Source organism: Glandiceps talaboti, chromosome 13 (assembly GCF_964340395.1).
Source record: "Glandiceps talaboti chromosome 13, keGlaTala1.1, whole genome shotgun sequence".
Lineage (NCBI taxonomy): Eukaryota > Metazoa > Hemichordata > Enteropneusta > Spengelidae > Glandiceps > Glandiceps talaboti.
In genome coordinates, this window is record NC_135561.1 from 14,725,880 (window position 1) to 14,752,211 (window position 26,332).

The window sequence follows — 26,332 nt, forward strand, 5'->3', positions numbered from 1 at the left end:
ATAATGAATACTGTATATGAATTCGAAGTTGACAGTCATTTGAATGTTCAGTGTTTATTATCACGTGGATGACCCTATAAACTTATCATACATATGCAATATTAATGTCTTCAATACATGTTAAAACCCAAAGAGTATTTGCTTTGTGCCTTCATTTGTTTGTTGTCATTTTACATTACACTGATCGGCTTCACAACGGTATGATTTCAAAAGGTTTAATAAGACGGCGATGGTTTTGAGATTGCTGTCTCCTCTGGCATGAATCAAAATCACTGATATATATATATAACTCATGTAAATGTTGGGCTTTTCTTGAGGGACTCTGGAATTTCCCCATGTATAGACATTTAAGAGCTATTCATTCATCACAAAATACTAATACCGTGATCCGTAGCTATTAACCTTTCGGCACTTTGTGAGTAGCAAAGCTGAACTGAGTGGCACTTTCAGATATGTCACTGCTGTTATCATCACCTACCTGCACATAAATTCATTCAGTACATTTGCTGTAACTAACGTTGGCGATTTTAAAAAAAAAATGCAGTGCTACCGCAAACATAAGATTACTAAATCACCAATAGGTAAACTTGTGAATGTAGCTGCATTGAATGAACCCATAAATGGGTGTCGAGGTAGGTCAAACGAACATGGGACGAATTCAAAACCAAGCGCTCACTCACGAATCTCTCTCTCCTGATTAATAACATGTGCGTCCTTTTTTGAGGAATTTTTGGTTGCTTTAATATTATACTGCATTATGTATCGCATCCAGTGATATGCATCATTATCATATTCAAAGTATTGAGTTGTCCAATAGGGAACTTGCAATCCAGACTGAGCATGCTCAGACGCAAAGGACTATGGGATTATCTGTGGTTATCATAATACCTAATCTGGAGCTACCGATAAAAAAGACCTCCCACAATAGTCAGGGTAAAATATGGATTGACCATTCGTGGTTGCAAACAATGTAAAAGTATTGTTTACAGTACCAATTTATTAGTATTTATTATCACATTTCCCATGATGCAACATTCAACGTGGCGGGTTTGCAAGGTCCCTATTAGTCCCGAATAGAATAGAACAATGGATTACAAAAAAGAATATCTCATTAAAGTGGAACGTGAGATCAGTTGTAAAACTAACGCGCATGCGTTTAAATAAGAACCAAATCTCGGCAAAGATATTATCGAATTCGATACAATCTGTTCAAATGAAAGAAAAGGCTGGGGCAAACGACCAGATTGTCAAAAGAGATAGCGTTATAACAACTGCAAGTGGGTACATATAATATGTTGATATTTCATCGAAAAGTTAACACAAAAATAAACCAGAGTACTTCCCCATGATGCCGACATTAAGGTTATTTTTGACAAGTTTGTTTACATTTCATTATGAACTATATGTGGTACATTATACACTTATGGTCAAAACATATCACCTTTTTCCGGCGTCCATACTACTCACTTAAGCTCTTAAGCTAATTGTTCCATACATTGCGTTGGTACATCCCCCACGCGTTTACTCTGCTAAGATAATATCGCTGTCAAAAATTAATCACGAACAAATAAAACAAATATGATTGGAGTTCCACGCAGTATATCACTGACAGTACACATAGATAAGTGTGTACAATGAGATACGTTATCCAATTATTCGTTTTCTAGGTTGTCTGGAGTTTGTTTTAGTTGAGGTTAATTTTGTGGGAACTAATACATTACGTCGTCCAACTCAATTAAAAATCAAATCTAATCTTATATCTATAGTTACTGTAAGTTGAAGACAATTTATCAAAAGGGTTTATGTATTATTCAATGCAGGTTTCATTCGTATGTTATGCAATTGTATGGATAAGATAACGTAGACTGATAAAGTTTTACCAGGGGTACACACAAAAAACGTAAATTACATCACTAAGTACAGTGGAGCAAAGTTTTACTTCAACATCACCGAGTTTTACTGTAACACTACTGAAGAACTGTTGACAGTGTTCGGAGCTGTGTTTTTTTAGCTGTTTTTCACACTTCTGTAAAAAACGATGAGGAAAACTTGTCATGAAGAAGGTCAACCTGAAAATGACAAAGCGAAAAGGTCAAGTGAAAAGGTCAAAATGAATTATCTTAAAGTCCATTGGTCGTTTTCTACGAATGTCCAGATGGGGTGCTCTTTTTATTTATTCATGAAAAACACGATGCGTAGTGTGGGATCGAGATCCGAGTCTTTTATACAAGTCTTTACGCATCCCAGGCAGCAAAAAATGTGTTTCTTAAATCATGTATATTTTTTGCTAAACAAAGTTTTGTTACAGCGTCCTTAGTCACTGGCTAGGATTTCGTAGCGTGGGACCCCGAAACGCGGGCGTGTGAATTTGACGAATGTACATTTAAACAATTCATAACATATAATACCAATGAAACAATATTTTATGTAATCACCATCTATCAAGTTATGGCAAAAATGTAATTACAATAACATGTCGAAATATTATTGTCCTTGTATCATCAATCAGAAGGAATTTGGCAGATCACATACATTTACAAATGCCAACCTACATTGATAAATAATCCCACCAAATGTTCTTGGAGCCTTCCCCGTTGCCAGCCCTTCCACATCTAAATCTATGCATAATAATATTTTGAAATAATGATAATTTGACACACATGCATATACGGACTCACAGATAGACAAACAAACAAACAAACAGAGGTATACAAAATCCGCCCAATTCCACTTCATTCGCGGTGGTAATGATGTCAAAACCGATGCATACATATAAACCGACTGTGTCGACCTCACTGATTGCAATGTCCCAAGAACATATCGTAAGCTGAAAAGCAATCAGTTACGCGTCTACGGATTCTTAATTACGACCAACCTCAATGCAGGTAAGGTTATCAAAGGGTGAGACAGGTAGGTTTGTAATATAGCAATTCATGTGAATGCTTTACTACCCTATTACATACTATAGGTTCAACATTTAGATGACTTATCTTACATGATTACGTGGTACACGAACCTTTAAAAGAAATGCTTATTTTTCGAAGTCGTTTTTATTTAAAAGGCTATTATTTATGTCTTTTCAATTTCGATCCGTTTGGTATTATTCACTAGTATATGCCCTACGCTTCTTTTAAAGTGTTGGCTATTGATGCATCATCAGTATGTTTGTTTTCATTTTTTTCTTACTTTTTCCTTTCGCCTGTCCGTCCGTCCTTCCGTCTGTCTGTCTGTCTGTCTGTCTGTCTGTCAGTCTGTCTGTCTATATGTACGGTTTCTTTCTTCCGCTTCATAGGGTCTGTCTGTCTGCATGTACATGTGTCTTTCTTCCCCTTTTAAGGGTCTGTCTGTCTGTCTGTCTGTCTGTCTGTCTGTCTAAATGTACGCATTTCTTTCGTTCCCTTCTTAGGGCCTGTCTGTCTGTCTGTCTGTCTGTCTGTCTGACTTCCTTACATTCCTCATCATCTTAGTTGATGACCTTACTCTACACACTGCATAATCCAAGTTAACTAATATCCCTGTCTAAATCCTCTTAAAACGCTGTTCTGACACTCTGTCTCCAATATTACAGTATATTCACAATTATCGACATCTGCGACACGTAATAATCTGGTGTCAATAATTCCATCGCAACGAAATCGGACATCGTTTGCCTCATCTCAATTCAAATTGGTGATGAGCTTCTCAACAAGAGTTTCCGCTTATGGCGTCACTACAAAAAGGAAATGCTCAAACAAAATTGTAAGCAGTGTGGAATTTGATACCTTGTTAAATGAATAAATGTGAGTGTATGTATGTATTTATGTATGTATGTATGTATGTATGTACATTGTATGTATGTATGTATGTATGTATGTATGTATGTGTGTGTGTGTGTGTGTGTGTATGTGTGTGTGTATGTATGTATGTATGTATGTATGTATGTATGTATGTATGTATGTATGTATATATGTATGTGTGTATGTGTGTGTACGTACGTATGTATGTATTTATGTATGTATGTATGTATGTGTGTATGTGTGTGCGTGTGGAAAAAGAAAATGTACTAAAATAGATTCTAACAAACCTGTTAAAATAATTCAATTATTCATAAGTGATCATTTAGCCTGTTTGTTCTCTGTAATGGCAATTTGGTTTTCAATCTTATACAATTTCTTGATTTGCTCAGTAAATTTTTGGAATGATGGTAGCCTGGACTTATAAATAAACCAGCTTGGCTTGAATTAGTAAGACATTTAGAAGTTCAGAAAAATTTGTAGACCCAAACAAAATACCATCACTATCAATATTAGTAGAAAATTCTGTCATTCCATTCCACCATGTTTTGAAACGTTCCCAAAATCCATCTACCACGTACAGTTTCACGTTCATATAAACAATATGGAAAATAGACTCGCCATGATTAGAGCAAAATGAACATGCCTCATTACTGCAAATAACCCAGCTTATAATTAACAGCAAAGTAATTTTGCAAAATCTTATGCTCGAATACCCTGGATTTAACGTGGTGGTACGTTTAATGTGTGGTAAAAGAAAAATATCCATCCATTTATTATCTGCAATCTTTTGTGTCATTCCAGTAAAACTCTTCGTGTCGATATACTTTGAGAAACGTATTTTAGTAATTCCACATCTAATAACTCCTTGACCGTGTTTCATTGCTTAAAACAACTATTTGTTTATCTAGTGGGAAAACGCATTTCAAAAGGTTACATAAGTGACATTTGTTGAAGTTTAGGTAATCAATATTTCTTTTATATTGTCGTTTTGAAGTTGATTTCCATACAGTGGCATGATTAGTCTAGGAATAGGAATAGAGAATAGGGATGGGGATGAGAGAGTGAGTGAGTGAGTGAGTGAGTGAGTGAGTGAGTGAGTGAGTGAGTGAGTGAGTGAGTGAGTGAGTGAAAGAGACAGAGAGAGCGAGAGAGAGATAGAGAGAGAGCGAGAGAGAGACAGACAGACAGACAGACAGACAGACAGACAGACAGACAGACAGACAAACAGACAGAGATAAACATACAGAAAGAGAAACAGACACATAAGAAAGACAGCTGTCGGCAGAGAGAAAAGGACATGTGAATAGCGAATGATAGAATACATTGACACACTTAGAGAGCGTACAATTGAAAGAGAGAGAGAGAAAGGAAGAAAATTGAAAGAGAAAGAGAGGGAGAGAGAGAGACAGAGAGAGAGATTAGATGAGAGGGAGAGAGAGAGAGGGCATTAGACGAGAGGGAGAGAGAGAGACTAAATGTGGAAACATTGACTGAGAATTATCCAGGGGAAAATGTGTAGAGAAGAAGCGAGATACAATGAGAATTAGAGAGAGAAAAGAGGTTCAGATGTTGGAAGGAAAGGAAAGGGGGGGAGACAGGAGGAAATTGAGTATGATTGATTATGAGGGGATGCGAAGAGAGGGGTGTGGAGAAGAAAAGTGGCAGGGAAGTGGCATGTAGAATTTTAATATGACAGATCTAGAGAGGAAGAGATGTGAAGAGAAAAACGTGTATAAAACGTGTGTTTGTATTTGCAATTTAAATAATAGCATACGAAGTACGTGTGATGTTAGCTTTACGGTTTGTTGAACGTAGACCAAAACGTAAAATAATGTAATTGTTCTGTCATCCAATAAAGAAGTCGACTTCAATGCAAACATAGTAGTTTGTAAAGGTCGACTTCTCGCAGAGCTACAGGGCCGTGATGTCACCACGATACGTATTATAGTCTATATGCAATAATCTAACCGAAGCAAATTTGTCTGTGACGTCAGAAACGAGCTGATACCCAGTGTTGTAAGATAAATCCATCTCCAAGCTGCCTTGTCTCTAAGTCCTAATCCGTTCTGTACGAGTTCGGCGTTGGCATAGAAACGGGTGAGTACAACGTACCAATTAGACTATAACAATTAATTCAACACATTTCTGCTTTTTTTGGGGGCGATGATTTAGTTGAACAAATATTAACATTTCGAAGACGGAACTACAACGTATCCATAGCTCGTTTTAAGCAGTTAATTGGGAAATTGTTTCTTCGCTATCCGGGAGATACGACGTATGTTGTACTATCTTCATTTTGGTATCACGCAAACGTCTAAAAGTCCACATCATATTGATAGTTTGTACTGTTAGATGATAGAAATATTAAGGCTATCGCTGAGTCCATTCTATTTGTTAATAGTACACACTTAATATTCTAATGAGGAAGTCAGGTGTATTCAAAACGACGTACGCGTGTTTGTTTGTGAAATCTTGATATCCACCACAGGGTCGGTCGCCTATGGGATATACTTATTCACAGAAGGAAAAAATATCTCAGTCTGATTTTCCATTTTCTTTCCCAAGCGCTCACACACTCCTGATTTTGGTGTCCAGGAGGACGGTAAGAAAAGAAAAGAAAATGTGAATATTTACGACATTTATATACGTTTGAAAATCTATCCGGAAATTGCAGTCGATTTGAATGACGGATAGTTTATATGGGGAAGTTGTCAAGCTGACGGAAAACCCGTGACGACAGTGACCAGGTTGTTAAAACAAGAACAACAGTCTCTACGTTTAAGTAGGTAGGTATGTATTTTCTCGTATCTTGTTACATTTTTCTGTCATCTGATTACGTGTTGTAAATTGAACACGAGCCGAACCACTGGTGCGACGAATTCAATATACGATCAGGAACGTATTGAATAGCTGCATATAGCTAGGGACTGGCTAAATACGGAATGCTTCGATGCACCGTGTATACGTTTTTTCAGCAGCTCTTTGTCAAAGCAAGCCTCATGAAATCACGTAATCTACGGCGGAATTATCAGCTGCGATTTTTTTTTCAATATACCTGAACGCACTATTGTGGTGAAGTGATTCCACATTTTTTCCAATCAAGCTTTCCTTTCCGATTACGTTTCGCTTCCCCTTCTTTACGACCCCTGTTTCTACAGAAGGTCGATTATACACGACATCAATATACGTTGCTATGGTGAGGGAGGTAATTTTTTTTCTTTACTTAGTGACAAATCTCGTCGATGGTGTAATAAGACCGTGATCACCCTGCAATTCAAAACCAGGGACTTCCTCTCTGTATCGGGTTTCATACAAATATGTGGGTGGCTATTACGTCCTAGCTTCCATCTCACAGATGAGAAATGTGGTCGGAAACTTCAAATTAATGTTCGCATGCTGTTGTCCATCCAGAGTAACACGTCTAACACATTTTAAAGAGATGATTGGGCAGTCCACGGTGTAAACTGCCAGTTATCACGTCCTGGTGACACTTACATTACAGACGAAATGGTCATCTTTGAACAAAAACTTACACCCAAGGGAGAACATTTCGGTATTATGATAAGGAGTAGAAAACAAATAAGATAATCTGGTAAGAAACGAAGAAGCGTACAGGCTCTAGATACATTGTTGTATACAACGCATACGTCGAAGACTTAATGAGTTCTCATAGCATGCCAATCTCACTATATTTTTCTCAAGTGCCTGAAGGCTGCACTCTTCGGTTGCATAGATTCCATTGTATGAATTATTCAGTAAATCTCTCTTTGCATACTGACTAGTTGAGAGAATAACCATGTATGACAGATTCACGGGGTACACAGTCACAAATAACATAAGAAATCACGTTTGCATTGTTGATACTTTTGGAAGTGTACAAAATTTAGAATCATGTAGGAAATTGCCTCGTTTTGGCCTTTTTCTTAAAGGGAATTCAATGTGTCTCTCCTTGTTTATTAATCATTGGATGATGACGTCATTAGCAAAAGTATGACGAATTCCTCCGTTTTATTCACCCCTTTCTTTATTCCCAGGATGCAAAGTCGAAATCTATAATGGATTTCGTGTGTAGACGACGCTTTCCACTATGTTATCTTACTCTGATTAATAATCTGACATTAGCTGATGAAATACTAAATAATGTCATATTCGGTTCGTTTTATAGCAGTGAACTATGAACTTTTACATTACCATTTCTTGTAACATGGCTGTATTTACATGTTTATCGTTTCATATCGAGATATTGCCAAACTAATATGAGAAAGTGCAATATAGCGACGAAATCATTACAGGACACATGCGCAGACATAATTATATAAACGTGGTTCGTTTTTTTCCAGACACCACTGTTATGACAATCTGCAGGGAATACACTTAAACAGAGAGAAAGAATACGTAATGAAATTTCGACAGAAATCTCACTTTCAATCTAATTTTGAAATTTAATTTGTCATAAGCGAAAGCCTGTGATAGTTTTGACTGCAAGGAGTAATTTATATTGCATGGCCATCAGCCAAGCTGAGGCATTCTATTAAAGAATTCAATCCATAATGAAACATCAAGAGTACTGATATAAAAAAGGCGATGACATAATTAGACACGAATTTTACCTCCGATCACTATGCTCTACTAGCACACATGGGAATACATTTATATTGTGAGAGAGAGAGAGAGAGAGAGAAAGAGAGAGAGAGAGAGAGAGAGACAGACAGACAGACAGACAGACAGACAGAGACAGAGACAGAGAAAGGCAAAGAGAGACAGGGAGAGAGGGAGGGAGAAACGGACAGACAGACAGACAGACAGACAGACAGACAGACAGACAGACATTGTAGACAGACAGACAGACAGACAGACAGACAGACAGACAGACAGACAGAGTAGATAGACAGACAAACATAGCAGATAGGGAAGTTAATAGTTTCTTTAACTATTGACACTGAAGTTTTACTGGTAATCAATATTTGCTATCAGTAACCATGTTAGTACACACTACACTACATAGACCAACAGGCTAGTTATTGTCAATTGTAGCAATCTACTTGAACAATATTACATTTAGAGTATGACAAATATTTCATTCACTACGAGCAGTATAATTCAGGCTGTACATATGGCGTAAAAATGTGTGGTTCCGATTACATTCAATTTTAGGATAGGTGGGGTAGGTAGATTTTTTTTTTTTTTTTTTTTTTTTTCAAATGCGAGTGTCTAAGTTCAGGTAGTTATGTTTTCCGTTGTTTTCCATATGATCTCTGTGTTATTGGTTTCTTCTCATCAGATGTACAGCCATATAACAGTTTTATATTGTCTGTTTAAGTTTATGTCAGTTTCCGCATCCACTATTTCTTGCGAGACTTCACTATTTTCGCGATCTTATTATTTTTTTTCTCGATTTCTGTAAAAACAATTCTCGAGTACGTAAAAAACAGCTTAGGGTTGGCGTAAAAACTAGGTGGGGTCGGGTAACAGAACCAGACAACTTTTTTTTATTATGCCTTATTACGTCCACATTGTTCTTATCCAGGCACGTATCCCAGAAATAGTAACTAAGTATTGTTACCAAATGTAATATACTTATTAAAGATTGAAATGTGATTAGATACAACCGTGGTAGGGTTCCAGTAAGAGCTCGTTGTATGCCACGTTGCATTATATTTTCAAAATCGTACCTTTCTTGACTATGTAGTGAAAAGATGACAAGAAAGTATTTTCATGATCTAATTTGTTTTCATAGCCGGTTATGAGAGAGATAGAGAGAGGTGGAAAGACAGACAGACAGACAGACAGACATACAGACAGACATATATATGTGACATTAATACGTCGAGTGTTCACAATGAGAAATGTGGAATCGCAGTTTATACCTTATCAGTACCTCTTGGTTGTCTGAGTTAATACAAGCTAGAGGAAGGAAAATAGATTCACCAGCGAGACCAACGTAAACGTACCTTATGCTACGGGTCATTGTACGATAGGAACTATTTCCCCCTAGTTGAAAGTAAATTACGGAAATGCTCCGAGGCAGATGTAGATAAAGTCAGATTCGAATAGCCATTTATACTCGTATCCCATTGATATTATTATGTGATCGTACTTTGAGTACATTTTGTTATCTACTTAGATGGATAGGCCCTACAACTTCGCTATATGTAGAATTGGAACGAAAGAAAAACTTGCTCCTTAGGCTCTCATGAGATGTTTACATAATGTCTGTGATCGATATCGTACACTGATGTGAACATTGATATATTATCTTTCTGTACAATCACAGTATCTAGTAGCGTAATTCTGTGACGTTCACACCTTCGCACACGCACGGACTATGTAACATATTAAAATTCATTTTCTTTATTCAGGAAAAGAACCGTACCATGTGAAGAATTGCACAAAAACTACTTTGTATATTAAATCAAATATGATAAACAGAAAGCAACACTTATTACTGTCATAGATGGCGCTATTCAAATGGAAATAATTTGATAACATATTTCACACCAACTTGGACGACGGTTTACACATAGACTTTACGTGTATAGGGTCTATGGTTTACACAGGTTATAATGCACAAGCAGTTCACAGTTTTATAGTGTTGTGCTTTCGATATCTGTCGTGGTTCACGATCCTCGTCAGAATGAAAGATTCCATAGTGTAATACACCTGACGAGAGAGAGAGAGAGAGAGAGAGAGAGAGAGAGAGAGAGAGAGAGAGAGAGAGAGAGAGAGAGAGAGAGAGAGAGAGGCAGGCAGGCAGGCAGGCAGACAGACAGACAGACAGGCAGGCAGACAGACAGACAAACAGTATAGTTCGATGCCCCTTTCCTCACGTCCCTGTTGACCTTAGAATTGTAGAGTTTGAGATTCAATATACAAAACTTCTTTTGCTCAGCAGAAATACGGTATCGCGTCATCAATCTTTTTACATGTCTTGTATGCGAGTGCGGATAAAGCAACAGAGAGATTTATCATTTCGATTTTGATCTCTTTGACTACCAGAAAAGAATAATGCTGTAAATGTACGTAATTATCGTCAAAAAATGACGTCATTTGTTTCTTAAAAGGATTTTTGATCTATTAGCAGAAAATGGAGTATGTTACATCTAAAATGGCATAAGTGGGATTTAGAGGCATTCTGTTGGAACATTTGTAAATGGTTATTAAAAAAAACTGGAAGAAGTGTACACGTTAGAGCTACTTTATTTTCAGTATGCCGTGTCCTCAATCCTCATAATGTTATTAACAAACCAGAGGCATACTTATCCGCTGATGAGGCGAAAAGTAATATTGTGTGTCTTCTTCAAGTTGGACAGTGAGGTAAAGAGGCGTACACGTCGCGCGTCAATCAATCAATCAATCAATCAATCAATCAATCAATCAATCAATCAATCAATCAATCAATCAATCAATCAACCAATCAATCAATCAATCAATCAACCAACCGACCGACCGACCGACCGACCGACCGACCGATCGATCGATCAAACAAATTGAGGTTATTTTCAATCTATGATTTAATATTCAAAAAATTAGATGAGCTGCCCTCAGTATATGCATAAAGGTAAATGTAAATCATCAAAGCTACTCAGAACTTCTGCCAACAAGTCAGAGATTTACATTGTTGTCCTGTTAGATATTAATAAGAAAATATTTTGACATGGTTTGCATAGCCAGCTAGAGGTAGCAAGTCCACAAAAAAAATCGCTTGTGTACATTCCCCAAGATCAACCGTTAGGAAGTCATCACAAATATGTGTGACATATTCATTCTGATTACATCGTCTGGTTAGATCCTGTGCAATGTCATTTTATCCAAGGCAGTCACGTGACATTTAGTAGTATTCGCGATATATCTTGCTGGTCCGCCAAGACTAGAACCAATATCAAGAACGCTGTGATTTGACCTTGAACAAAAAAAATTATGTACTTCTTATCTTGAGAGAAAGTTGTCATTATTATGTAGGTCATTCTATTGTTTGATCAATGAACTGCAAGGTCACAAATTGCAGTGGTCATTTGAAGAAGATGAAATGCATCATGTAATTTCCAAATAAATTGTTGGTGGATGACAAGTTGACAACAACACAAGCACTTGAGTGATCGTTATTCGGCATATAACAATTATTACCCACATATTTAGAAACCTTTAAATGATGTGTAATTAACTGTCAAGGAATTCCGTACTTTGTCCTTTTATGAAGACGAATCAGTAAACGATACGTTGAAAGGGCAGTTCGGTTGAGGTCAACTTGACTGTGAAGTGTATTTGGGTTATGAAAGTCGATATTTAGTTATACACAGATGGGATCTGCTTCTTCAATATTGGAATGAAATCCCACATCACCTACCCGCATCATGTACTTTTTAGGGCCGAGACATTCATTTTTTCAGTCAAACTCAGTAATTGGAGCTGAATTGAATGTACAAGTTGACCTTGTCATACTTACAAAATTTGACACCGGCAAGTTCAAGCTTGAACATATATAAAATCGCAAAAATCGTGAAGTTTCGCAAGAAATATTAAGTGGATGTGGAAACTGATATCAACTTAAAAAGACAATATTAAACTGTTCTTCCAATTTGGCTGTACATGTAATGAGAAGAAACCAATATAATAGAGACCATATGAAAAACAACGGAAAACATTACTACCTGTACTAGACACTCACATATGAAAAAAAATCTACCTACCCCACCTATTCTAAAATTGAATGTAATCGGAACCACACAACTTTTTTTTACGCCTTCGCAGTTGGGAGGTAATGGGCTCTAATCCCACTGGAAACGTTTTTTTTTCTGTGACCGACCTAAACCCAAGGTGAGTATTCTGCAGACTCAATGGGTAGGCTGTATCACTAAAGTCATGTCTCACTCAGACGACTGCGAATTCGGCGAGACTCCTGGAGTAATGACTCGAAAAGTCGGGGACGATTACTCACACGGAGCCCGCAGGTGCCGGGTCTGGGTGACTCTGGGATAGCCTGTGGACTGACTGGGAAAGCCTTGACAGTTCCACAGCAACGTGTACAACATAGCCCTGTCACACAGTCCCAAAACCCTGACTAGAATTCAGTAGAATTATGAATGAGTAATTAGTAAAGGAAAGTAAACAGAACCATTTTTTATTCAAGAAAGAGTGCCATTGAACATAACAGTGTTGTTTGGACGTTGATTAATGGCTTGGTAAATGAAACAGATCTAGAAGAGGAGTCGTGGGATACAAGGAAAGTCTTTTACATCACTAAAGAGAACAAGTAAACTATAAGAACACTGATAGCTATGATTGATTGATTGACTGTGTTATGTCTAGGTATTTGTACTAGCACGGTTTGATTGCCGTGATTCGAATTCCTCCCATTAAACCGTCAACATAGGATTTGTGTGCATCCCAGTAGAATGATTCCAATTCCCTGGTTATATCTTGGCCCATCAGACGTACTTTCTGATCCATTTTATGCATGTGTTGTTCGTATCTCTTCTTTGTAAATCTGATGTAGTTCTCGGTCATATCTGTAATCTATATCAGAGAAAACAACAACAAAATATTGTAATCGAATACTAAGCTAAAAATTAACAGGGTACACACACAGACGCACAAACAGACAGACAGACAGATATACATACATACATACATACATACATACATACATACATACATACATATATACATACATACGTACGTACGTACACACACACACACACATACATACATACATACATACATACATATTATTATTAAATCATCACAGACGTAATATTAAATTAACTATAACTATCGTTAATTTCATCTTGTTATTTCAAAGTTTCACATTTCTTGCTAAGACAACAGATAATGTAAAGTACACGTCCATTTTCCTACCTGTACATCAACAAAACCTGCTTTCTGGAGACATTCTTTGTATCCATCCTTTGTTAGCAAACCCGGGGAGAAAAATAGCGACAGCATTTTTGCCTCTTCTGACTCTGTTAACTTACGCCTTGCCACCAAATCCTCAACATACCTGGAAAGGCAAAAATAAAATATGACATCTGAATTAAGATTCACGTGAACATATTCTACGACAGAATGCAACAATGTGGAGGAGACTGAAAAATGGATTTACAAAATCTTAGGAGTGTGGAAACAATGATACAGACCACTGTAACAGTTGAGTTGTAGGCGTTTGAAAGTTAGGTCAGCAAAATTGTTCTTCGTTGCTTTATCCGCTAACAAATTGTCATGGTTAATATAGGGCCTAAAAAACTTGTGGGTTTATCGATTAATACAGTATAGATTTAACTTACAGAGTGCCACCTGGTTTGATATACTTGAAGCATGCATCATAGATAGTCTGCTTCTTCGGAATGTGTAACATCGCTAACCAGCTTACCAAGAAGTCATACTTGTTAGCATCTTGAATGACAAAATTGACGGAATAGAAGGAATTAGACCCATACTTATCCATGACTTGATTGACTGTAATATCCGGTCTAATCATGGTCATTCATTTCCATGTATCACGTTACAGTACAAAACGAACCACACTGTCACATGTTGAATTTATCTAGGGAAATATTAACTTGATACATATTTATAACCTAGCTAGTACTTTGATACCACATTTCTATCCACTCAGCCTGCAAACTCCGTATATATTTTCTCATGGATACCATGTAGAGAAGCTGATAGGTTGAATGTGTCATATGATGTTCATATTGATATGTTTTGATTAAGTCACATGATGCATATATTATGTTGATTGTATCAAATTACATGGATGTGACCTAGTTGGCGGTTTATGGAAATTATGTGACCTTAATACAAATAGTCTCATATGTTAATAAGTGATATGATAATTTCATGCATAATTTTGCTCTGTAGTTGCTGGCTTGATAATACTGACTTCGCAGGCTCAGTGGCGGAACGTCTGTGCTGAAAAGAAAATTGCACGTATGAGATGACATGGTATATGTATAAGTATGTACTTATTTAGTACTCACCTAGATCAGCCGTTAGGAAGTCATCACAAATGTGTGTTACATATTCATTCAGATTACATCGTCTGGTTAGATCCTGTGCAATGTCATTTAACTCAGGTTGAATATCCAAGGCAGTCACGTGACATTTAGTAGTATTCGCGATATATCTTGCTGGTCCGCCAAGACCAGAGCCAACATCAAGAATGCGGTGATTTGACCTTGAATAAAATGAATGCTTGTGAAATTAAGACAAACTGTTATTCATTATGGTGAAAAAATACAATCCTGAAAAAAATATGCAGTTGCAATATATGGTTAATTACTGGAACATTGTTTACGGACAGTTTCGTTGTATATATTGAAATAATCTTGTTGTGAGTACCCCAAAGTACACTTAGCCAAGTGAATATAGGTCAGTAAACTTGTGTTAATATTACATAATAAAATAATCACTGAGAAATACCCACAATGCCCACGATTGTATTTTTACTTTTTAAGTTTACAGTATGTAATGTAATCATGAGATTGCTTCCATGTAACGTCCTCATCCCTAAATTAACCAAACACTTGACATTTTGGTGAATACTGGTTAGTCCCTGAACACGACTTTGTTTGCAATTGTCTGTCGCATCTACACTTACTGAATACTTAGTACGTTGAGGGCGTCGTCTATTGCTTCTAGTTCATTATAGGTGTACTGGTCAACCTTGACCAAATCTTCCAGTTTCAATTCATCATTTCTGCCATACCCCAGCTGTGTGTGGAAACAATACAATAAACGGATCAGATTTAGCTGCCAGCAAGAGTGGTTGGTGTTACTGGTCAAATCAATCTGATTAAACTCTGATGTGATAAAAGGGGCTAGATGTCTTTATTTACCTTTATTTCCATCGTTAATTTTGTGACGTTTGTTTTGTTCTGGGTGATCGCCGCCTTCCCACAACTGACCCTGTGTACTAAGATAAAATCTCGTTTGAAGCTCCCTCTTTTGAGGAGCTAGTCAGACTGAGCGTTACGTTGGCAGCTGCGCACACGGGAGAAATTGAAAAAAAATTAAACAAAACAAAACAAAAACAAACGTACACAAGGAGGATTGCGTTGACGATACGACCCGTCTATGGCGGCGTCGTCTCTCCGAACGATTTTGAAAGAAGCGTGCTGATTGATTGAAGAAACCTTTCAAGATATCCTTGAGATTCAAACGAGATTTGACCTTGTATAGAATAATAGGATCAGTTGCGGATCAAAACAAACGACACAAAACGATAGGAATAGAGGTATTAAATAAAGACATCTATTCGCTTTCACCACATCATATTTTAATCAGTTTGAGGTCAAGTATGAGCCAATGTAATTGTACCTTACTGGCAACCAATCACAGAACCAACCTACTATCTGTCAACCCAACTATCCATTCTTGCAATCAACCAACCAACCAACCAACCAACCAACCAACCAACCAATCAACCAACCAACCAATCAATCAACTAACCAACCAACCAACCAACCAACCAACCAGCCAACCAAACTAACCAACCAACCAACCAACCAACCAACCAACCAACCAATCAACTAATCAACTAACCAAACAACCAAACAACCAACCAACCAACCAATCAACCAATCAACTAACCAAACAACCAACCAACCATACAACTAACCAACCAACCAACCAACCGACCAATCAACTAATCAACTAACCAAACAACCAAACAACCAACCGACCAATCAACCAATCAGCTAACCAACCAACCAACCAAACAACCAATCAACTAACCAACCAACCAACCAACCAGCCAATCAAACAACCAACCAAACAACCAACCAACCATTCAATGAAACACCCAATATTCCAACTAACTAATCAACCACTCACCCACTCACCCACCCTTTCAACCAACCAACCGACCAACCAACCAACCAATCAACCAACCAACCAACCAACCAACCAACCAACTAATTGCAACCAACCGATCATTCAATGAAACACCCAATATTCCAACCACCTACTAATTAATTCAGTAGCGACTTCTAAATTATGTAAAATGTACATGTCATCTTAACATTGCATAACAATTGTCAAATGAAACAATAAATTGTTTATCATCATCATCATCATCATCATCATCATCATCATCATCCTCATCATCATCATCATCATCATCATCATCATAATCATCATCGTCACGTTGTGCTAACTTAAAGTCTATCGGGCACTAGCACTGTTGTCAATCTATTGTCATTTATACAATTCTTAAACAAACTTACGTCTGCAACTAGAAGTTGTTGATTTCCATGACAATGACTTTTGAAACTAAGGCACTTATTTACTTCAAATGAACCAGGAACAAGCTTTCATATAATTATATCATGTCAAAATTTGGAGAAACTTGAACACGTCAAATTGGCTGACGAGGCTTATTCTACCTGAACACGACATTTTACCAAGTTATACGTTTGATGAATCATCATAGGCAATTTCAAGGAACGATGCCAGGAAAGTAACACGCCACAGTTGGTAAGATCAACATTGACACAGCCGTTCCAGGCGAAAATTCAAAAAATAAATATATACTCACGGGAGAATTTTACTCTGAAAACCATTTTGACTTATCGCATGAGGGAACCTTACATAGATAAATCGATAAAATCAGTGCCATCCCTTCTTCAAAGCTTTTTGTGACATCAATCGTGCTAAGAAAATCTACGTTATTGTTTTACACGTTTATTACAATTATCGTGACATCCTATACGCCGGTTTATTTTTAGATTTAGTGTTATGACTGGTGGGGGGGGGACCAAAATGTTAACCGCGTTAGACAGAATGTGATGTCACGAAATATTCATAATCAATACTGAATGAAAATATAGCAATCTTTATCGCTTGCACGATTTTGTTTTTCCTTTTTAAAAAAAAAAAAGTAAGATATGTGTAAAATTGTCTAATCATTAAAATGCAAGATAGAAATATCAATTTTCTCGACCGTGACGTCAAACAATGAAAATTCTATCACAAAAGTTGAATTATTTTGTTTTAAATTTATTAATGTAAGTTCAGTAGAGATAATCGCTTGAGAGTCCTTTATTTTTAATGTTAACATTTAATGTCAACCACAGGAAGCCAAATACAATGTACTTCGAGATGAATTCAAAGACGATACTCTCTGTGAAACCTTAGTGGTTTTACCTTTTGGTCATATTTGCAATATGATATCTCAATCAGTACCGTAGGGTGAACACTTTTATTTGATTGATAGATTGTTTTGACCATGTAATAATGTAAATGCATGTTATGCTTTTCTCTCTTACCTCTTCGAGTTCTTTGTAAACACGTCCCACATCGTGGTCTGTAGGGAAAGCAGACGGTTCATATCGTCTCAATTTATACATTTTAGTTTCAATTAAGTATGCATTGAACCAGATGTAAAGTGAATGACTTCGGTAAGGCTGTTTGATTAGTTCCATCACGACTTATTAGCTTGTGACATTCTGAGCAAACTGTGAACTAAATTTCGTTGGATGAGTAGCTATAGAGCAAGTCGATTTTGAGAAAAACGATGACACAGACAGACACATGGATAGATAGACACAGAGAGACAGACATCACTAAATCAAAATCTTCCCTTACGGAAGGTAAAAAAACAAACAGCCAATGTTGATTACTCCATGACTAAGTCACTAGTAGTTTTAGACCTACTATCATTATTATCAAGATGTATACCATGATACATCACTTCACGAAAAGTCTAATATACCCACCTTTACCCTACCTGTGACCCACCTCATCACCATCTGTGTCCAGGGGTAGTACGAGACGCAGTACCACTTTTGACTGTCTACGGCCCCCAGGGGAGAGCTCACGGAGGGGGGGGGGGGTAAATTAAGTCAAAGGTGGTGGAACTTCGTCTCATACTCACCACATTTACACGTCCTTTGTTCAAGATTTACCCCGGTGGAAAGATGTGGTCAAATATGACTTTCCGACCACATTAACTATAATCACCTGTATCTGTAAAATACTGACAGTGTGCAAACTTCCAAAACAATGATTGTAATATACACAGATATGCAAATACAGAAGCTGGTAGCAACGTAGTAATAATGAGTATGATGAACAATTGAAATGAAATCCAGGGTTTGTAAGAACTGTACTATATGATACGTCCCTAATGTTAAAGGGTAAACAGTTCCATTCAGAAACTGTTCTGAAATGTTATCAACGCATTCCGTCAGTATGAATTTACTGTTGACGGAATGCGTTGGTAACATTTGAGAACAGTTGTATGATAATTAATACTATAAATTAAGTGTCGTTATACTCACAAAGTTTAACGTCAGTAAGATGGTAATTATTGGTCGCATTTGGGTCGCCAGCTGCCATTTTGTCAAAGGCCTTCAGCACATGCGCAAATCTGATATGCCCACTTTTCTGTTGACGATGCGTTGATACACACACACACAAGGGTGCACAGTCACACTATTTGTGCACTCACAGACTTATTAAAAGTTTAAATGCCGACACTTATACGTCAACGCTGAATTAAAAAAAAATCACCAGGTTAGCTAGGTAGGTACAGTCATGTGGATTCTACACCTCGAAGGTTATAACTTGAGCCTTCAATGTATGCAACTTTGAATAACAATCGCAACTCATCACACGTGAATGCGGTATACAAAAAGTATTGAATGGGTTGATATCGATATTGGACGTAGTATATCCATGGTTTGACCTATATGTAGTTGAAAGCAACACCTTCTTACGGTGTCATCCGGGCCTTAAAGGTGTTTTTAAAGATTTTTTTATGAACTGAAACTATATATTATGAACAAAAGTATATACATACACTAAAATTAGTCTGATTGGTTTTATGTCAGGTTTGCATATTAAAGTGTCTTTATTTAGATTTGACCCATGACCTTGAATTATAGTATATAGTCCTGTCTGACGACATACCAGTCTGTAGGTTAAAGTTCGTAAGTTGGCCTGACGCATATAACACAGGAGAGAAGTGATATATGGAGCGAATCATCACATTGTGGGCATCGAAAATCAAGTGGAGTTTTCGTATTTACTTGGAATTTTACAAACAACTGAACTGAGGTCCAATAATCATGGTGAACATGACGTTAGTCTTTGTCTGTCTGTCTGTCTGCCTGTCTACCTGTCTGTCTGCGGACTGACTGACCGACTGACTGACTGACTGTCTGGCTGGCTGTCTATCTGTCTGTCTGTCTGTCTGTCTGTCTTGCCTGCCTGTTTGTATGTTTGTGTATGTCTGTCTGTCTGTCTGTCTGTCTGTCTGTCTGTCTGTCTGTGTTTTACTATTCTGTTTATATATGTAATGATGTTTAATGAGAAAGCTAACACAACTTAGTGGATTCATTCTTTCGATAAATTAATGTCAAAATATTTAACGCGAGATTACCCACTTCCTTGTAAGCTTATTCTTATGCAAATTTGACTTCATAAAACACGACTGTTCGTGTTACATTATAACTTCCACATATGTAAAAAAAACTTACATTAGAGAGGCAATCACTCTTGTTTTTGTATCAGTTGTATTGTTGTCTTTATCTAATTCTTTCTTTGCCTAAAGTCTTTTAAATTAGCCGATTTTATTCGAGCATATGCACCGGTGTTGTGTCAAGGGTTGTATTATCGAAGAACTCAAAGACTTAGGAAAGACATCCATTATAGTATTAAGTACTTGTAGGAAAAATATCTTTCAAAAACACATGTCTCAGCAGGCAAAACCTCTGTCTACGAACGAAGAATATTCACTCGGCAAATTGTCGTATTTACTACATAACTCAGCGCCCTCAAAGTTACACTTTTCCAAATACACCGTATTTTTTGTGTGATATCAGCAGTGAGTAACTGATGTAAAAATAGTGAGCGAAGTGAAAGTTCGTGCCATTTTTGTTTATATAAACCAAGACGACGACATACCCGTGTCATTATAAAAATATTTTCCCAACTGACACTCACTACAAATACTCATGAAGCATATATGATAACAAGATATGTAATTACAAGACACGGACATTGTGAACAACCTCGATTTTGAAATTACAATAACTCTTTCAAATATAGGCAATTATGACCCTATTACTACATCTTTTGGGTGACTTTGGGATATTGTATTGAAAAAAAAGCAATTTGGAAAATAGCTAAAAGTCAATGTTAACGTTGTCATGGCAGCTGCAAGACCTACTGCTGTGAGGGGAATGTTACAAACACATTTATTGGTAATTACAACACAAGACCGATGTGAAAATGGAAACAGAAATCAATCACCATTTCCTGAGTGCAAATGAATAGTCTAACTCAAATGAAAATATTTTTACATGACAACATTTTTTAGTTGATTTTTTTCAAAATGTAAGCTGGAAGAGATAGACTGCGAGGGGAAGGCAGGCAGGCAGGCAAGCAGGCAGGCAGACAGACAGACAGACAGACAGACAGACAGACAGACAGACAGACAGACAGACAGACAGACAGACAGACAGACAGACAAACATACAGACAGACAAACTGACTGGCTGACTGGCAGGCTGGCTGGCAGACAGACACAGACAGACAGACAGACAGACAGACAGACAGACAGACAGACGGACGGACAGACAGACAGGGACAGAGACAGATGGGGAGATAGACAGAGAGCAGCCATGGGAAAACAAACAGTAAAAAGCTTGGACAGAAACTAAAAAGGTGTGTGCGAGACGTATAGACAGACAAAAGTGGAGCGTAAATGTTTGTGGCAGGCTGACAGATATGTAAACAGTGCTAAAGCTAAAGAGCAGAAACTGAGAGAAACGAGTGTGATAGTAACATATGAAGGATACAGAAGCTAGAATCAGCATGATCTGATCTGATGATAACGTTTTGTATCGTGAAAGCGTTGTACCATAAGATCAATTATCTTTCCAAACATAACTTTTCTTTTGTAAAATTGACACGTGTTTAGAGAAAATCTGAAATATCAAACTACATTTGTTTTTACTTTGCATGGAACTCGGTAGCACTGAATTGTTCACCCTACGGTACTGAGCGAGATATAACATTGCAAATATGACCAAAAGGTGAAACCACTGAGGTTTCACAGAGAGTATCATCTTCGAGTTAATCTAGAAGTATTGTATTTGGCTTCCTGAGGTTGACATAAAAATTGAAGGACTCTCAAGCGATCATCTCAACTGAACTTACATTAATAAATTTAAAAACAAAATAATTCAACTTTAGGCCAAACTTTTATGATAGAATTTTCATTTTTTGACATCACGGTCAAGAAAATTGATATTTCCACCTTGCATTTTAATGACGAGACAATTTTACACATATCTTAGCCTTTTTTTAAAGTGGAAAAACGACGGTGAACAAAATCGTGCAAATGATAAAGATTGCTATATTTCATTCAGTATTGATTATGAATATTTCGTGACATCACATTCTGTCTAACGCGGTTAACATTTTGGTTCTTCGCTCCTCCACCCTCCCTCCCCCGAGGTCATAATACTAAATCAAAAAATAAACCGGCGTATAGGATGTCACCAGAATTGCAATAAATGTGTAACAACAGTAACGTAGATTTTCTTCGCATGATTGACGTCACAAAGAGCTTTGAAGAAGGGATGGCACTGATTTAATCGATTTATCTGTGTAAGGTTTCCCTCAAGCGATAAGTCAAAATGGTTGTCTGAGTAAAGTTCTCTCCCGTGAGTATATATTTATTTTTTGATTTTTCGCTTGGAACGGCTGTGTCAATGTTGATTTTACCAACTGTGGCGTGTTACTTTCCTGGCATCGTTCCTTGAAATTGCCTATCATGCCTATGGTGATTCATCAAACGTACAAGTTGCTAAAATGTCGTGTTCAGGTAGAATAGGCCTCGCCAGCCAATTTCACGTGTTCAAGTTTCTCCAAATTTTGACATGATATAATTATGAAAGCTTGTTCCTGGTTCATTTGAAGAAAATAAGTGCCTTAGGTTCGAAAGTCATTGTCATGGAAATCAACAACTTCTAGTCGTAGACGTAAGTTTGTTTCAGAATTGAAATGATAAAAAAATAAATGATAATAAATTGACAACAGTGCTAGTACCCGATAGACTGTAAGTTAGCACAACATGATGATGATGATGATGATGATGATGATGATGATGATGATGATGATGATGATGATGACGACGACGGCGACGACGACGGCGACGACGACGATGATGATGATGATGATGATGATGATGGTGATGATGATGATGACGACGACGACGACGGCGGCGACGACGACGACGACGACGACGACGACGACGACGACGATGATGATGATGATGATGATGATGATGATGATGATGATGATGATGATGATGATGATGATGATAAAAAAATAGTTTCATTTGACATTATTTTGTCAAAATACAAATATGTGCGAAAAAGAAAAAGAAATAATACAGAACATCCGGGTCAATCAGAATTATGAAAACATCTTGAATATTACTTAAGGTAGATTGCGCCTCCAGGAACCGATTTTCCAGAAAATCAAAGTTAATCAAGACTCTTTAAACTTTACCCCATGAAAGCTTGTTTCTGGTCCACTTAAAATAATTAAAGAAATTTGGGATCTATCACCTTGGTTTTACGGAAGTCGATGTCACTATTATTAGTTTTCAATACAGTATTTGGTCGCCATATTGGATTTTAAACTGGCTCAATTTTGACCTCTATTACAATTAACCCTTGGTCGTTTTTCTTGACGTTAACCGGAATTGGTTTGAGATTTCTTGCACAAAGGAAATTCAGAAGTTTAAGCCTTTTATCCACTAATAAAAATTACTTGTGACAACCAAGATAAATTAACAAATGCCACGATTTGTTTGCCGAGGAAACGAATATAATCTTTAATATATTGTTCATCCATCAAGTTCACCTGTACATGACTTTGTTCTCCGTATGAATAGAATCATTCGAAGCAAGCAAAATGTCAGTCCCAGATGGTTTAATGTTTTCACAGTTTCCATAGCGACAAACCTGTTAATAGCAACATAGTTAAAAGACCGTAGTTAATGGAGCCAACAGTGCATCGCCGAATAGCATCACTGAACAATTTGTGAACAATGCTTTAATTCCAAAATAACACTGAGGGTAGTGAATGCAATCAGAAACACTCGTCGGAAAATGTTTTTAAAACCGGTTCAATTTGAAACCTTTATTCTCGTGAGAGAAATATTTCCGTGCAAACCACGTTCCTTAATTTCAAAGTATTGTCTCCACAGGAAGTATTTCATTTGATATAGTCCTGTGACCTATGATGGAAAATATCTCTGCCTTTATATCGTGTCCCGGGAACAAGGAAATGCTCTTATTTCATTAATATAACAGATTTGAAAGGAAATGTATTGGATAGCACAATTGACCCGAAAAATCTCCCAAGTGGTGTGGTTCACGGACTTGTCATGATTAAGGATTTGACCTCAACATATTTTTTTTCTGTTGGTCGAATTTTTGTTATTTTGTTTTTCATTGTTTTTTGTTTTTGTTTTTTTTTGTCTGTTTTCTGGGCCAACCATCGATAACACGGGCGATTTTACCACTTAAAATGAGAATACACACATAGGAATTTTTTCATGTGGGCTGAGGGCTAGTTTTTCTTGACAGATTGCAACGTTCTCGAGTTTTACGATAATTACCTATTTTCTTACAAATGCAGCCACCTTGCAATACTTTCTAATACGCATGTGATTGACAGAATGTTTCAGAATATTTCCAAATTGGTTGAACTCATATGAAATTGGAATTTATTCAATCAAGAGAGAAACAAAAACGATTATGTAAATTTCAAATATATTGAGTAAAGCATAGCCTTTATTGTTTGTCTCTAGTTTGTTTGTCACAAGGGGGCGCTTTTCATACCGCATATTGTATGTATAACTATGGCATGTTAAAATATAAAACCATGTTTTTTAAAGGCACATTCTGTCTCCGTCAAAATGTACATCACATGCTTTGTAGTATGTTTTTTCAAAGGGTTTTCTAAGATAAAGCTACCTTTGATATCTTCGTTAAAGTGCGGTTGTATCCCATACGCATGCACATGTCCGGAATAACTGCTGTTCATTTGTTGACAAACACGAACATAGGTTGCATATAGTGATCACTACGCACATCCCAATATTTCCAACAATCGTGTTGAATTAACTCATTTGCATGACGCCATGAAGTGAAAGAGTCTTTTTAAAGCATGTAGATTTCCTGCCCTGAAGAAAAGATTTATTTGCGCGTCTGGGTTACTGGCTAGGTTTCCGTAGCGTGGGACCCCGAGGAGCGCGCCTGTTAAAATGAACGACTTCTGCACTTTAAGGGCCTACTAGTAGAAAAGGTCTACTGGTAGAAGGAAGATAAACCGCAAATCCGATTTTGCGAAGTTTATAGCATAAGTACTAATCCCAAAGCCTTATTTTGTATCATATTTTACGTCATATGTTTATTTTTAGGTGCAAATAAATGGGATTAGTATCAGTTGGCGAACGCTCCTTGATGTATTTATTCAAAATTGATACTTATACACATTTTATGCAATCATTTAAAAATGTAAAACTTTAAATTTCTAGATATAAATTCTTATTTTGCCAAGCAAATCAAATTTGTCAACAAATTTAATTGGCATATTGGAGTAGATAATTAGCTTACATGTATGTCTCATACATTTAAATTACGTCATTATACTACTGTGTAACTAACTGAGATGTTGATAAGCTATGCGTCAGCAAATGGTCACACTGTTACATTTCAAATTTAAACAAACATTAACATTTTCTTTTTACAGACGACTATTTCTACACCATTTCTACAAAAATATCCGCTTTTCCTTAAAGATGAGCGTCTTTTTAGAACATGTTTTATTAAATATAATAACTTACTCGTAATATCGTACAGCAGTTTCTACCTCAGTTTGTTTGTACCTTTCATTTCTGTTTCGTTAATCTAGGCACCACAGTTCTTTAAAATAGTCGAAACGTTTGCTTAAATGTACAAGTTGTGCCATGTTAGTATACAAAAAATAAGGAAACATAACCTTGAAACGGATGCCTGAACGAACGAACGAACGAACGAACGAACGAACGATTGGACTTAAAAATAGTCCGTTCAAGAATCAGATTCAAGGGATCGTTTTCCTTATTATTCCTTTCGGAGAAACCCTACGTCGATTTGGGAAGCCAACAACGACTTTGTTTTTGAAATATCCATGGCCATTTCTTGCATTTGTTTTTGTTTTGAAGGAAGTGCTGTGTCACGTTCACGGGGAAACGTTTAATTTTAGCAACAACTTCGATTCGTCCGTGACCACTTTGTCAACAACAATATGCAATTATTAAAGGTGATCTTTTTAATTTTATGTTTTTCGTGACACAACCGACACTACTTTTGTTATATATCCAATGAATTAATTTGTTTTAAATAAAAAAATGCCCCTTCCCTCCCACCCCTACCCCCACCCCCTTACGGCGAGATTAGACAAAAAGGCCAACCTCACTGATGGCTACATCATAAGTATAAATACGCGTCTCGCACAAAGTTTTTACAAAAATTCAAAAACAAAAGATAGGT

At 36.9% G+C, this 26,332-nt stretch overlaps 1 protein-coding gene across 1 annotated transcript; it reads right to left on the reverse strand.

Moving 5' to 3' along the window:
* Positions 1 to 13,091: 13,091 nt before the first annotated feature.
* Positions 13,092 to 18,121, reverse strand: LOC144444313 (phosphoethanolamine N-methyltransferase-like). Its single transcript, XM_078133726.1, has 6 exons — positions 18,041 to 18,121; positions 15,373 to 15,485; positions 14,753 to 14,949; positions 14,057 to 14,165; positions 13,632 to 13,773; positions 13,092 to 13,289 (listed from the first exon to the last, which is right to left on the reverse strand). The coding sequence occupies exons 1-6, from the start codon at positions 18,119 to 18,121 to the stop codon at positions 13,092 to 13,094; spliced, it is 840 nt and encodes a 279-aa protein (XP_077989852.1).
* Positions 18,122 to 26,332: the final 8,211 nt, after the last annotated feature.

Coding starts and splice junctions, on each gene's coding strand:
- LOC144444313 (XM_078133726.1), bottom strand. CDS start 18,121: ATGTATAAATTGAGACGATATGAACCGTCTGCTTTCCCTACAGACCAC. Junction 15,486..18,040: donor TTTACAAAGAACTCGAAGAG/GTAAGAGAGAAA, acceptor TTCCACACACAG/CTGGGGTATGGCAGAAATGA. Junction 14,950..15,372: donor CTCAACGTACTAAGTATTCA/GTAAGTGTAGAT, acceptor ATTTTATTCAAG/GTCAAATCACCGCATTCTTG.